At 43.1% G+C, this 14,096-nt stretch overlaps 2 protein-coding genes across 8 annotated transcripts in view; one reads left to right on the top strand and one right to left on the bottom strand.

Moving 5' to 3' along the window:
- Positions 1-1,645: 1,645 nt before the first annotated feature.
- Positions 1,646-5,348, top strand: NDUFB9 (NADH:ubiquinone oxidoreductase subunit B9; the record flags this gene model as incomplete). The annotated part of the gene is given in 3 exon segments (XM_036766082.1): positions 1,646-1,838; positions 2,820-2,933; positions 5,127-5,348. Coding segments are annotated over 3 exon segments (439 nt in total), but the record flags the coding sequence as incomplete, so codon positions are not given.
- A 947-nt stretch (positions 5,349-6,295) lies between these two features.
- MTSS1 (MTSS I-BAR domain containing 1) overlaps positions 6,296-14,096 on the bottom strand; it is a 227,052-nt gene continuing 219,251 nt past the window's right edge. For 3 of the 7 annotated variants that reach the window (XM_036765291.1, XM_036765265.1, XM_036765272.1), the window contains 4 exons: positions 13,717-13,911; positions 12,009-12,173; positions 11,267-11,429; positions 6,296-9,241 (listed from right to left, as the gene is read on the bottom strand). In XM_036765291.1, the coding sequence (XP_036621186.1) occupies positions 8,538-9,241; positions 11,267-11,429; positions 12,009-12,173; positions 13,717-13,911 (1,227 nt within the window). In that variant the 3' untranslated portion in view covers positions 6,296-8,537. The remainder of the gene's footprint in view (positions 9,242-11,266; positions 11,430-12,008; positions 12,174-13,716; positions 13,912-14,096) is intronic. The other 4 variants (XM_036765283.1, XM_036765299.1, XM_036765288.1 and 1 more) reach the window with 2 other exon arrangements.

The raw sequence follows: 14,096 nt of genomic DNA, 5'->3' as shown, positions 1-14,096 counted from the left end.
CCTCGGTATCCCCAGGGTCAGGCCCACAGTCCGCCTACCACCTTGAGGGTTCCAAGCTAGGGGAGGACCACCCTCCGTGACCCGGAGAAGGGCTTGTTGACTGACTGACTGACCTTCGTCCTCCCCGCCCCGGCTCCCGTCCCCTCTCGTTTTCCTTTGCCTCCTTTTTCACTTCCACACGCACCTTTCCCCGTTAGCCCTTGCCTCTTGCTGCGAGTTCTCAACCCGGGCTGCCTGGTGCCGGTGGATCGCTTTCAGGAGTTCTGCGAACTTGGATGGGAAAAAAATACATCTTTGTGTTTAATAATCTGGTTTCCTGTGTAATTCTATCCGTTATTTCATATTTCTAACAGTATTATTCTGAGAAGGGGTTCATAGGCTTCACCGAGGCACTCAGAAGTTCAGAAGCCCCGTCCCGTGACGTAGACCGGACTGCTGGGACCTGGGGAATAGGGTCTTGGGAGGGAGTTAAAGGAGCAGACATCCAAAGCGTCAGGCTTCCCACGTATTAATCCCCGCCCCCCCCCCCCGAATTTATACTGTCATTACCCCCCAGTGACAAAAAAAAAGAAAGATAATCCCTGTGACACGCACGTGTAGTCAAGCAGAAGCAGCCCACACATCGGCTAGGACCACAGATGCCTAGCTTCCTTTCGTCATTGAGTCCGTCACCCCTCTGTCAGGAGGTAGATAAAATGTTTTACCATCGGTCCTCTGGAGTCCACCTCGGGCTCTGCATTGATGAGAGTTGTTCAGTCCGTCAGAGCTGATTTTCTTTACCATATTATTACTGTATGAGATGTTCCCCTGATTCTAATTTCACTGCATCCGTTCATAAAAGTCTTCCCAGGTTTCTCTGAAACCACCCCTTTTGTCATTTCTTAAGATGCGGTAACATTCCGTTTTATTTATATACCAGTTTGGCTGTTGCCCAATCGATGGGTCCCTTTGCAGTTACTTACTACAACAAAAAGGGCTGCTTTAAATACTATTGTACGTAAACATCTTTTCTCTCTTTCTTGATCTCTGGTATATAGATCTACAAGTGCAATTGCTGGATTAAAGAGTATCCTATGTCTTCTCCAGGATGGCTGAACCAATTCACAGTCCCACCAACAGTGCACTAATGTGCCTCAGTTTCCCACAGCCTCTCCTTTTCTTTCTTTGTTATCTTTGCCAGATTGCTAGGTAGGAGTTAGAACCCCAGAGTTATTTCAGGTGGTTATTTTGAGTTACAGTGGTTTGGAGCATTGTTTCGTGTCTGTTGATAATTTGAATTTCTTCAAGAACTGCCTGTTCATATCCTTTGATCATTTATCAGGGAACCACTTTTGTTCTTTTATACTTGAATCAGTTCCATCTAGTTCTTGGATATTGTACATTTTACAAGGAAACTTGCTCAGACTTTTTTTTTTTAGTTAACTTTCCCTTTTTTTAATGGAAAATGGTTGGTACTATGTTCTGTCTTCTCCCTCAAGGAGTAAAGCTGCTGTCTGTCACCTGCTGTGTCAGGGTGGTGGGATCCCAGAATTTGTGCCAATCTTTAAAGGGTTTGTGGAAATACATATACCTTAGGGAAAGGAATTTAGCAACAAATTGAAGAGATACAGTTTTATAGATGTTAATCTTTGTATCTTTATCCCAGGGATGCGTATCGATTCCAAGCTTGTCTGCTGAGGGCTCGGTTTGAAGAACATAAGAATGAAAAAGATATGGTAAAGGCCACCAAACTGCTTATGAAGGGTGAGGAAGAATTTTGGGCTTACCAGCATCCTCAGCCATATATCTTCCCTGATTCCCCTGGAGGCACTTCCTTTGAAAGATATGAGTGTTACAAGGTAGGTCAGAACCCTTGGTATAACTCTACTCCCTAATTAGATTTCAGAAGTAGGAAGTATGTGTTTGATAGAAGGATTTTCTTAAAGAAATTAACTCCTCTCCTTTCTTCCTCATCTGGAAAAGAAAAATACAGTTATCCCTTCCACATCATGAGAGTTAGGGATGCAGCAACCATGTGATCTAAAAAATTTGAGTAAAATTTTTTGGCCCCTCTTTGTCCCAGAGTAGAAGTCTGACTTTTTTCTTCTTCTTTTAGGGGGTGTTTAAAGTACCTTATTATAAAATATGGGTTGATATCGTACAATACATATATTTTATGCATTTCTGAGTTTCTAAACTTTTTGTATCATCTGCTGGCCTTTGCATGCTGTCTGTGGCTTCCACAAAACTCCCTCCAAATTCCCATTTAATTTCTTATGCCAAACTGTGATATATTGAAATCATGATGGGGAAGGTTGCAATGTGGAAGAGATTTGTTTTTTCTCTAAGTAAAAAAACCCATTAGATTAGTAACTAATTGCTAGGTTCCTGAAGTTATTTATTTGGCTTGACTAGAGTTACTAGCATTTGTAAGGTCTTTTTACCAAATATAGGAGTTTTGGAGAATAGAAGGTAGGAGATGGAATGGTATTTATTCCATTTGACTTAAGGCTATTTTCTGGCTTTTGCCCATAGTAGCCATACGCTTGGACATTCTCATTTGTCTTTGGTCTTCTATTTCACCTCTGCCTCTATTCCTGTGGAATAGATGCAGTCTATAATAAATGCAGGATAGCATCCTACCTCCGGTGTCAGAGAGTCATGGAATTTTAGAATTGGAAGGGACTTCGGCAGCCTTCTAGGCCAACCCCTATCTCAGTCTGTGCTATAACACACTGACAGTGGCTGCCCACCTCACCTCTGCTCATAGGCCTCCAGCGAGGCCCTCCCTGCCCTTACCCTTGCCCATGAATTCTTCATTACCATTCCTCTTCTGACAGGTTCCCGAGTGGTGCTTAGACTACTGGCACCCCTCTGAGAAGGCGATGTACCCTGATTACTTTGCCAAGAGGGAGAAATGGAAGAAACTGCGCTTGGAAAGTTGGGATCGTGAGGTGAGTGGGCACGCGCCCCTGGGGAGGGGGATGTGTGGCTCATATTGAGCTCATGGAATTCACGTGCAGAGGGGCTTGGAAGACAATTAAAATAGCCACTGTTGCCCAGACTTCTTGTGGTAAACATAAGAGCATAGATTGAAGACTGGAAAGGACCATGGTGGGGGGCATCTAGTTTACCCCATTATTTTATACATGATGCCCCTAAGACAGATCAAGAGTTGCCTGTGGCAAATTCTGGGGCTCTAGAATTTGAAATCATCACCTCTTAACTACAAACTTAGCCCTCTCCTTGGTACCACTGAGCACATTCAAGATACTGTCAGTTTCACACAATCTTATAATCTGCATATATTTTCATCAAATCGGGAGAGGGCTGTGAAACAGCAATCTGGAGGGGCTGTGGTGGCTGAGTCTAGCTCACTTTTTTACAGAAGGGAAAACTGAATCCGTGGGGGAAGTGGTATCCCCACAGTCAGCAAGTAGCAGGAATCACAGGCAGGATGTAAACACGCCAGGGTCTCAGGCTACAGAGCCCACCTTTCAGTAGATAGCATTGCCTCCCTGGAGAACTGGCCTGGGGCAGAATGAGTTGTCTTTTCCCTCTTTCTAGCTGTGACACCCACACAGCAGATCCTCCCAAGGGCCATCCTGGTCAGCCGTGGCAGTGCCATGCTCGCTGCCCTTTATACCCGTTCCATGTGGCTTCTCCAAGTAAAGGAAATTAGTCGGGCTGTTTGGTGAGGCTTAGGGGTGGTTTTGAAAGAGCAGCGGGATTTGAGGGATGGAGGCAGAGGCCTTTGAGCTCAGAGTAAGGGAGAAAGGCAGCCAAAAAGTTAATTTTGCTCTTAAGGCAGTGTCTAGAACAAGGGAGGTGACCGTCCCAGAGTGGTGTGTTTCATGCTGATTGCTACATTTTAGGAAGGCCATTAACAAGTTGGGGTGTGTTGTTAGCAGAGTGACTAGAATGGTGAACATGCCATAGAGACCTCTTAAAGGGACTGAGGATATTTATTCAGGAGGAGAGCTAGTATTTGCAGGGCTAGGCTATGAAAATAGAACCACCTAGCTCTTGACTCTGTGTTAACTCTGGTAGGTGCTTAAAAATTTTAAATCTAATTGAACTGGGAATAATGGATAAAAGTTGTGGCGTGTCAGGTTTCAGTTGTCTTAGGGTAGTGTTTGGTGGCATATGCCTCAGCATTCATATTTAGTCTGGAAGAAAGAGAACTGGTTCACTCTGCCCCTCGTCTTTGCTTGTGATTGTATTTAGGAGTACATGTTTGGGCTGTGGCAAGCGGGGCAAGTTGTCTGTAGCAACCTTGCAGAGATGGTTGCAATAAAGCCAAAATGAATTGGGCTTTTGGAGGGAGCTTACGTAGGAAGTGGATCTCTGATGATTCCACAGCTCAGATTCACTGCCCGGTGATGATCTTGGGGTACGCTAGAACTGCACTGGAGCCAAGAGAGTCCCCGCAGTTTTATGGTCATACAACAGCTGTCTGTTGCAGGACCCAGACAGCAAAGGAAAGCAGGGCGTTGCTAGTTGGTATTTAGGGAGGTTTAGGCATCTGCATTAATGGACTGCCGAACACTACTTTCTAGTGCTCAGTTAGATAAAGGTTGGTGGCATAGTGGATAGAGTACTAGATCTGAAGTCAGGAAGATCTTAGTTCAAAAGCGGCCTCAGACATGTAGTAGCTTAAATGACCCTGGGCAAATCAACCTCTGTCTGCCTTTGTTTCTTCACCTGTAAAATGGAGGTGATAATTCCACCCACCTCCCAGGGTGGTTATGAAATATTTATAAAGTATTTTGCAAACCTTAAAGTGCTATACAAATGCTATTTTTTGGGTGGCATAAAGGAAGGGGGAAGTGTGTGGAATTAGAATGGATATATGCTGTCACAACTTCAGAATTGGCATCAAGTGTCTTTCTCCGTCCTGCTACTTCCTTGGCAATGGGAAAATGCTTTTCTTTAAAATTTAATGGAATGAGTAATATTCTTGCTGTGGATGTAAAACTAAAAAATAGGGAACTAAAGAAGGCCTAGTCTTCCACATGTTGAGAATGGGATAATTTTATTTTGTGGAAAGCTCTCACTTTTCATTATATTGGTGGTATTGATTAGTTTTGTCACAGTCAAAATCATTTAATTGTTCTTAACATAGTTTCCCCTCACGTGTTGCACAGGTTCAGCAATTGAAGGAGGAAACTCCACTTGATGGTCCTAAGACTGAAGCTCTGCCTCCAGCCCGAAAAGAAGGTCATTTGCCACCACTCTGGTGGCATATTGTCACTAGGCCCCGAGAGCGCCCCACATAGTAACATAAGCACACACTTTAAATTTTCAAGTGTGTACATTGAACATGTAGATACACATAAACTTGACGTAATAAAGTTACTAAACTGACATTACTGACAATTGCCTTTTCCTTCTATAGAAAAAGTAATTTCCTTTGAGGCTTGAATTTAGTAGGTTATAATTTGGAGGCTAATTTTTACTGCTTTTTAGCAATGAAGATTTGGTATATACAAACTTCAATAAATTATAAAGCTAGGGAAAGGTTTGAGCTCTAGACTTCAGCTTGTAAAGTTGAAAAGTTGTATTATCCTTATCTATAAAAACAAGGCAATGGTGTTGTGGATAAATGAAAACAATGTTAACTATCCACAGTAGGACATGCTTTGAATTCTCCCAGTTCCAAGTTTTGTCCTGGGCTTAGGACCTTTATAAGATGTATGGTTATTCTAGCTTTGGAAGGTAGTTCTTTTTGCAAAGCTAAATTGGCTGAATTCGATGACCTCCTTGGCAGTCTGGAAGCCTTATGGACTCCTCAGAATATTTAAATAGTTTTAGGAAATGGCAAATTTCAGTTAGAAGTTAGTGAAAATAAGAACCTCATTTTTTTTCCCATCTAATTTAAGCCCAGACTCCCAGAAATCTTTGGCTCCCATGTTTAGAATCCCTGCTCTAATGTTCAACTTGAAGTCTGCTTTGTTGGGCTTTGTGCCTTAACTGTGATCATAAGCAATCTTTGAGCTAGATGGAACCAAAAGGATCACTTGATCAGCTTTCATCAAAGAATTAGTTTAAGTTACCATTAAGCTCACAAACATTCAACTAACTTTTTTTTGTTTTAGAATGTCAAAACTTTATTTTTTCATGCAAAAATATTTCTGCATTAGCCATACTCCAAAAGAAAAAGGAAAAATAGCTGACTTTTTCAAGTGAGGATCTGAAAAGGGCTTAAAGAATCAAAACCCCTCGGGTTTATAAAAGTACTGCAATCTATTATACTTTTTTGCCGTCTTCTAAAATGAATTTTGGCCAATGACTTGAACAAATAGGAAGGTTTGAATACAGGATTTTTCTAGCCATTCTTTATTTGTAATGTATTCTGAAGCATTTGTTACAATGGAAAAGAGTGACACAATACAGCAACTGTTCATTTATATCAGTTGAAAACAAAAAACTGCACAGGGAGAGGTCAACTCTCAGTACAAACTAGCAACTAAACAACAATAATTTATACCATTAGAAACATTTTTTTAAAATTTTTAGCTGTGACACTGCTTTTACAATATGCAAAAACACAAAACAGTAGAACTATCCAAGGTGTTTTGTCACATTCTTTCTACGCTGAATTTGGCAACATTTTATATTAAATTTTTTTTTTCAGATTATACTAACGTTTAAGAACTAAACAAGTGAAAAGCTGTACTCCAGTACAGTTACATCCATTCATTTCCAAGGTTTAAAATACCACTTTACTATGTTCGTTCTCTTGCAACGGTTTTTGCTTCAGCAAAACCTATCAAGCATCATATGCACAATGCATCAGCTATTTTTATTCAATCAAGATTGGTGGGCTAGAACCACAGGCACTACTGTTGATTATATTCTGTAATAAGGAGCTTGTTTTTCAAAGAAAGTAAAGTTTAAATAGTTTCTAATAAACATGCCTTTGCTTTAAGCCATAACATAAAAGTGTCAGAAGCAATCACAGCAGTGTAAAGTGTTACTATAGAACAGTGACTGTACAAATACATTAAGTCTCACATCCAATGCAGTAATGTATTAAAGCATATGATCGTGTAGTCAGATACTGGAGCCAACAAAAGCTGCAGCATTCGGGTGGAAACCAGCAGCCCCCTTTTGAGAACTTCATTTGGTGAACTGTTAACTGTCCCAAGTGTGCAACCTGAATCACTGACAAGCCTCTTCCCTCTCCAGCCTAGTCTAAACCCCGCCCCTGTGGCCCCCTGAGTTCTGCATACCTTGCTGGCTTTAAAAGATGGTTATTACAGCAAATTGGTTTCACTTGAAAAACAAAACAAAACTCAAAAAAGTATTTTTTTAATTAAGAAATAACATTCCCAAAAAATAGATCACCCAGAATACAAAAAAGACAGCGTAGTGGTCAGACTCCCAGTGACTATGCAACTTCTTTCCTTTTCGGTATTTAGTATGAAGCCAATTCACTGTCTAAGAAAAACAAGCCCCCTGAAATGGAACACACCCTTTTCCAAGTTGCTAAACTCCCAGCTGGTTACCCTTGCTAAATCCACTCAACTATTCTCAAAATATTTGGGCTTCTCAATGTACCCAGCCTGCTGGGCACTTGTACATAAAAGGCATTTGATACTCTACCTAAGAACTCCCTGCTATCATTTTTAAATGCTTTCACATGTTAAAAACTGCCTTACCCTTTTGGATGTTATTTGGACTCAATGAAAGCATGAGCACGACGGAAGAGAAACTGAGTAAATCAATCTAAGTACACTATTGAAGCAGCATGCATATGACTAGGAGTGGTTGCTGTGTGGGGACAAGAGGAAACATGGGAAAAGAACAGAGAAGTCCGTAAACACCCTACCTAAAGAAACACTGCAATCCAGTATGGCTTCAGATGCATTCACCATGAAGCAAACAGTAATTCAACCTACCGGGCTATTCTCAGGGAACAGCATCCGCTATGTTAATGGTGTTTCCCACCCTACCTCCCCCCTCAACCCAACAGTCTATCATTTCCAGCTTTATTTCATCTGTTATATTGCTTTTCATCCAGTTACTCCTGCTTTTCCACACAAAACATATTTAAATGAGGACATGTCCATTACCCATTTTATTTGTACATTAAAATAAGTCCAATTTATTGAAACCACACTATCACAATGCATCTACAAAAGCTTGCAAAAAAGCCAATTATTAATCCCTTTGCTGAAGTTTGCTACTTTATGATTCTCCCCAACCCTCTCCCTCCCCCAGTTATGCATTTAAAATTTTACAAAGGCTTATAAAAAAGTTATGGGATTTGGCACCTTCAGAAAAATTAAAAGGGAAACTTAAGAACAAAATATGCAGAAAGTTGTTGATATTTACAAATTAAAACACCAATAAAGATTATGATGGTTACTTATGCATGTTTTTAATTCTCTGTGTTTTATGATATATAGTACTTTCAAAACAATGCTCTAATTTTGAGTTTCCTACAAAATCTTTTGTTTGATTATAGATTGGAATGAATCAAAACAAATTTAAGGTTTTATTAAACAGTTCATTTTCCATTCACTCTGACCCTGGCAGTATTCTTAGAAACCTTAAGATAAGCGAGGGGCCGACCGATCATTGGTCAGTGTCTTCTTCAGTTTGACACCACGGCGAATGGCGTTCAGCATATCTTCACCTTGCACGGTATCCCCAGGGCTCAGATCTCCTGGGTTGCTGCACTCTGGGGTCTGGCCAGGGGAGCTAGTGGTACTTGAATGATCCCCTTCGGTTTCTTCATCCTCTGTTTCTGGAGCACTCTGTCTCTGCTCCTCTGGGACACTTGGCTTCGGGCCTGGCAGTGGTGGGTTGACCGAGGCTTGACCACTCCACATGGAAGAGGGCATGCTAGTGCCACCCTGGGTGGTATCACCCACAGAAGGTGACTCTGGGCTGTGTTCTCCATGCCCCTCAGGCCCTCCCTGAGGACTTGGCAGCATACCTGGTAGGTCAGGGACCGTCGGGGTTTTGACAGGAATCACAGGAGTCTTGATAGGAATGGGTCCAGCCCCGATGGTTCCCCTTCGTACAGAAGGTTTAGTAGAAGGGGTCCGTCTGATGGTTGCTACACCAGGAGTGACTATCACAGGTCCTAAGGTAGTGGGGAGACCAGCAGTTGAAGCTGGGCGTTTGGCCTGAAACATCCTGCGATAGGACTGGCTAATGTCACTGTTTCTCGGAATGGTAGAGGATTTGTCAAATTCCTGCTGCTCTGTCTCCTGGTCACCACTTACAGAGAAATAATCATAATCTGAAACTGATTAAAGCGTTTGCATTAGGAACACCGAAGATGGTGACTTTTTCAAACTAAGGAGCCAATGGACGTGGAATTACTGATTGTCTGGCACCGTGACAAATATGGTTCAGCAGGGTAAGGAATTCAAAGGCTGACCATCCTAATCCCAGTTCTGTAAATGGACTCTGGGAAACACTTCACTTCTCCACTAATTCCTTTCATAAAACTGGCTTAAACCTGCCTTAGAGATGTCCCTATCATAACTACTATGAAATGCCAAGTAACACCCACACTAACACCCACTAAATCAAACTGAATAATAACTGATGTTGCATTAAGATTTAGAGAGCGCTTTTTATACATCATTCATTTGAGTCTCAACCCAGAGAGGAGGTAGTACAGAAATTACCGTTTCCATTTTACATTTAGATTCAGATTAAGTCACTTGCCCATGTTCACAGAGCAGTATGTGTTAAGAGACAGGACTGTAAGCTGGGTCTCTCCCAACACCTAAGTCTGGCATTCTTTCTACAACACCCTGACTACTGGTAAAAAGAAGCCAGAGCTGCTTCAGGCAAGGGGCAGATCCCACAAAAGTCATTTTAGACTATTCCTCTTGCATAGAGCACTGGGCCTGGAGTCATCTTCCTGAATTCAAATCTGGCCTTACACACTTACTAACTGTGTGACCCTGGGCCAGTCACCTGTTTGCCTCCATTTCCTCATCTGTTAAATGAGCTACAGAAGGAAATGGCAAACCACTCCGTATCTCTGCCAAGAAAATCCCAAATGGGGTCACGAAGAGTCAGACACAACTGAAAAAATAACTCAACAACAAGCCCTCCCAAGTTCAGGCCCAGGGCTGGAGAGAAATGAGGTTGTTGGCAGCGAAGTCTTTAAATGAAAACTGAAAATGTAGCACCTAGCGGTGAACTTGTATTTTTTTTTTTGGAGGGGGGAAGGCAGGGTAATTGGGGTTAAGTAACTTGCCCAAGGTCACATAGCTAGGAAGTGTGTCACGGATCTGAGGCCAGATTTGAACTCAGGTCCTCCCGACTCTAGGGCCAGTGTTCTACTTACTACACCACCTAGCTGTCCCAAACTTGTATTTTTAAAGCAATGGCTCCACACTGTCATGAGATATAACATCACGGTGGTAATAGCAGAGATAGGCTAGTTAAGTACTTTTCAGACTGACAGACTGAAGATAATGCAGACTAAAGTCCACTGTCACTGACATTAAGGTTGATGGTTCCAGTTTGGTGAATAAAGGACATACTGACTGAGGTTGAAGAAGAGGGAGGGAATTGGTGATTAATAGTTTACCGATCCAGACTCAAATTCAAGACAATCACCTGGTCTGACAGCTAAAAAACTGGTACGTTAAGCAAACTGACAGAAAAAAATGTGTAAGTCAGAGGTAGCTTAAGGAAGACAGGAAACAGGGTATGGATCTAAAGATGCTGTTGAGACCAAAAAAAATATATAGTCAGATGTGGCTATCAAGTTGCTAAGGGGTGCTCAAAGGAAAGGGAAACTTCCATAATACCAAAAATTATGAAAGCCGGTATTAGGGAGGATATGGAGGAATCGGTATCTTTATGAATGGTCTTGGAAATTGGTCCTGTTTTTCTTCAGAGATAATATTTAACAAGGGAGATAAAATTTTTCAGTCAGACTTGAGTGAGGGAGACAGGTTCAAATTCTGTCTCTGGTACTTGTTAGCTATGTGACCCTGGACAAGTCATTTCATACCTCTTTATCTCTGGGGACAATACCTGTACCTGTTTTGTACAGGGTTGTTGTGAGATTCAAATGAGATAATATATGTAAAGCGATCTGTAAATGTCACTTATTTATGTAAAATAGCCTGGAGAAGAGAGATGTGACATCTTTCATCAAGTATTTAAAGAGCTCATTTGGAGGAGTAATTAGACTTGTGTTCTTTGACCTTGGAGGGCAAAATGAGAAGCCATAATGGGGAGAAACTGCAGAGAGGTAAATTTAGGCATTGGGGGTGTGGGAAGCCCTGGCCTGCCTCCATACCTTGTGAAGGGATTGTGTCCTCCGAACAGCATGGGGTGGTTGTCTGGGTACTGTACCCACTGGAGCACTGCAGGGAATCCCGGCTGCTCCTCTGGGGGTCCAGCTGTAAACCCCGGGCGAGGGCCAAGGCGAGCTCCTCGCAAGCTTCCATCTCTTCTCCAGGCTGCAGGTAGGGTAGAGACACACACACACACACATACACACCACGGCAATGAAATCAAACTGCTGAGGCCAGGTGGGGCACACAGGCCCTACCCTCTGGGCCTAACCTTCACATCCACCCTGGGAAGAGGTTTGGGAGAGGAATGTTCTTCTTGCAGGAATTTCAATGGAATTTTCTAAGACAACTACAAGCAAAATTCGAGATCCCAATTGCTGAAACTGTAGGAAAGCTCAAATCATCATCTTAGAGCCTAAAAGCAAGGGGGCCCCCCTCTTCCCAAACTGGACTATATCCAGCCCATGGACTTCAGGGACTGGCCTCAAAAAGACCGAACCAGGACAGAAGCCAAGCTCCTTGTGGCTACCTCAATGACCCTCCTCCTGGGTCAACTAACTGGGTCAACAACAAAGTGCTAACTTTGGGACGAGAGGCAGTGAGTGCATTCCTTCTACCCCCGGCTCTTGCTCTGAGAGACAAGGCCACAGGAGTGAGGTGAACTTCTGTCCATTAGGGCCAGGGGATGGGGCAACAAATGGGTCACTCCTATGCTCAACCTGCAAGTAAGAAATAGAGCATCACCCTGGTGGCAGCTGAAACAGTCATACTCCGAGGCCTCTGAGCCTCCTCAGCAGGGGCAGGTGGCACGCCAGGGGGTCCTCCGTTGGAGTCGGGCTCACGCTTTTCTTTGCGGCGTTGTAAGGTGTTTGCCACAGGCTGGTCGTACGGGCCCGGCTTAGCCCAGTCCTACATGAAACAGATGCTGTGAGAAGCTGTTTAGCTGGGGAGCCACCCTAGCTGCTTAATTTTATGGGGGTCCACAGCCAAACCTCACAATAAGGGTCTTTGGGATACATCAACCAAATCAAAATAGCCCCTGATTCACTCTTTGGAAGGTGGTCAAGAAAATATGACTCAGGGGAGCTCAGTGGCATACTGGAGACGGCTGGATTTGGACTCAGGTCTTCCTGAGTCCAAATCCAGCCGCAGGCATTTACTAGAGGTGTGACCTGGGGCAAGTCACTTAAAGGCAAGTCACCACCCTGCCTCAGTTTCCTTATCTGTAAAATGGAGATTATATTTTATAATACCTCCCTCCCAGCGTTGTTGTGAGGATAACATAATATCTGTAAAAGAACTTTGCCAATCTTCAAGTGTTACATAAATACTAATGTTACTGCTGCTGCTTTTTCTCCTCCTCCTCTTCCTCCTCCATCATCCATGGCCTATCCCTCAAAGGCCTCCACCTAATTCCTTAGAACACGTTAAAGCCCAGTGTTTCAGATCCCATAGCTCAGCGGACCCTTCTTAGTAATTTTCTTAAGGTTTTAACACTTTACTAACTCAGGACTTTTGGCCTGTTTCAGGCAGATACTTAATAAATCCCAGAGCAACATTAGTGAAATCTCCCTGACAACAGCTGTAAAACATCCGTATGCTGGCCACTTAAGGACCAGGTGTGCACAATGTATCTTCATCAGATACACCGTCACACAGGCAGGTTCTGCATTCAAAGCCTGTACTTGTCAAGATATGGCTGTAATCAGGACTTCTTCTGAAGCCTCCATTTCAGATTAGAATCCAGGTGGATTTTTTTTATTATTAAGCTCGCCATCAGAATAGTTTTGTTTTTTGTTTTGTCCTTTTTACAAACGCACCCAACCATTGTCCCTGTCTCATCATTAGTTTTCAGGAGAGGGACACGGAGGTGTCTAAGTTCTTACACGAGGAAGGGCTGGGAAAGTGAGCAAGTCAGGCCTTAGAGACAGAATCCTGCAGGTACATTTAAAGAGCGTAGCCGCTTCCTGTCCAAGATGAAGTCTTAGTACCCTAAAGAGAGCCTAAGACATTTTCTAAACCACACATTATTACTTATCCTCTCAAAGATATTGCAAGAAGAGTGATATCTCTGAGCTCTCTGGGGGCAGGAGGAATGACACAGTGAATTCTCTGGGACCTCCCAAACTAGAGAACCAAGCCTCTCTGCCTGTTAATTGCTTTTACTCTGAGCTCACTGGAATTCCACACCTTTGTGATTAATCCTGAAGTGGGGAAATACAAACAAGTCAACTAAGAAGGGGCCCCTGAGCTTCAGCTCCAAGCTACCAACCTTTCTCACCCCGGCCCCAGCATCCAAACCCACAAACCCTAATGGGGGGATATATTACCCAGCAAGATGTTTCGGAGAACCAAAAGGAATGCGAGGTGACTGCCACAGGTCAGGAGAAGGGCAATCAGCAATGAGAGCATGAAGGGGAGGGAGAGGGAGAAGAAAGAGGGAGACACAAACCTTCCAGCTAGGGATCTTAGATGACGGCAACATGCCCGGCCCAATGGTGTAATAATGAACGTGGTCTGGAAGGAGGGCAGAGGTCGCCCGAGGGCACAGACGGGAGGCAGGCAGGCAATGAGGATAAAGACCTGTGCCCACTGATGCTACATGGGACTCACTTGGTAAACTATAGTGATAAAACCCGTTAGACAACTGGAAACAAAACAAACAAACAAAAAAACAAACAAAAGAGGGAAAAATTAATATAACAAGATGAATGTGGACATACGAGATGGCATCGATGTATTCTATGCAAGAGGGGAGGGGAACCTGGATATAAAAAAAAAATCATGGAGATTTGCTGCCCTTGGACAATCGATGAATGAGGCAGAAAGGAA

Source organism: Trichosurus vulpecula, chromosome 1 (genome assembly GCF_011100635.1).
Source record: "Trichosurus vulpecula isolate mTriVul1 chromosome 1, mTriVul1.pri, whole genome shotgun sequence".
In the NCBI taxonomy this organism is placed as follows: Eukaryota; Metazoa; Chordata; class Mammalia; order Diprotodontia; family Phalangeridae; genus Trichosurus; species Trichosurus vulpecula.
This window is presented reverse-complemented; position numbering and strand designations above follow the sequence as displayed.